This window comes from Trypanosoma grayi (assembly GCF_000691245.1).
Source record: "Trypanosoma grayi strain ANR4 Tgr_1382_V1, whole genome shotgun sequence".
Lineage (NCBI taxonomy): Eukaryota > Euglenozoa > Kinetoplastea > Trypanosomatida > Trypanosomatidae > Trypanosoma > Trypanosoma grayi.
In genome coordinates this window covers 2,908-3,587 of record NW_008827000.1, presented here as the reverse complement: position 1 = coordinate 3,587, position 680 = coordinate 2,908, and the positions used below count along the sequence as shown (strand labels likewise).

Genomic DNA, 680 nt, shown 5'->3' with positions numbered 1-680 from the left:
GCGCCTCGGCAGCAGCAAGGCGCCGCGTCACGTCGCGGATGTACTGGGGCAGCGCGGCCAGCACGGCGTCACGCACCGCCACCTCATTGTGGGCGAGGCGCTTGCACAACTCCTCCACGCGCGTCCGCTCTGCGTCGAAGCAGAAGTCGGCGGCGTCCACCACCTCCGGGTCAGGGTAGTTGATGGGCAGCTGCGCCTCACCCCTCCGCAGTTCCTTCTTCTTGATCTTCATCCTGTCACACACTCACCGCTACGCTTCGCCTCACGCACTCCTGCTGCTGCTGTTGTTGTTGTTGTTGTTTCTCGCTGGGGGCACGAGGCGCTGTTGCGAGGCTGCCAAACTGGCTCGACTGTTTCTCTTTGCCACGCCTACTCCTATTGAGTGACCAACAATGCTCTTCGCTTGTGGCAGCAAGCAAAGTCAATTCTGTATGTGGGTTTGTGGTGAGAGGAAAGACGCTGATGTTCACCTCCGCCCCTTCTGCGACACCAACGTGCAGGGCCACACACACAAGATAGGAAGAGAAAGTAAATATTGAGAAACAAGCGCACGCATGTGGCAACTGCCAGGCTACAACAAGGATAAGTCGCAGCTGCTGCTGACACACATGCGGATGCACACAACCCAAACGTCATTAATAGGTTTTCCCATTTTCAGTCGACTACGTTCCAAGAGAAAC

At 57.1% G+C, this 680-nt stretch overlaps 1 protein-coding gene across 1 annotated transcript; it reads left to right on the top strand.

The window, feature by feature from the left end:
* Window positions 1–382, top strand: DQ04_13821000 (hypothetical protein; the record flags this gene model as incomplete). Its single annotated transcript, XM_009317035.1, has 1 exon — window positions 1–382. A coding segment is annotated over one exon (382 nt), but the record flags the coding sequence as incomplete, so codon positions are not given.
* Between the last annotated feature and the right edge of the window lie 298 nt (window positions 383–680).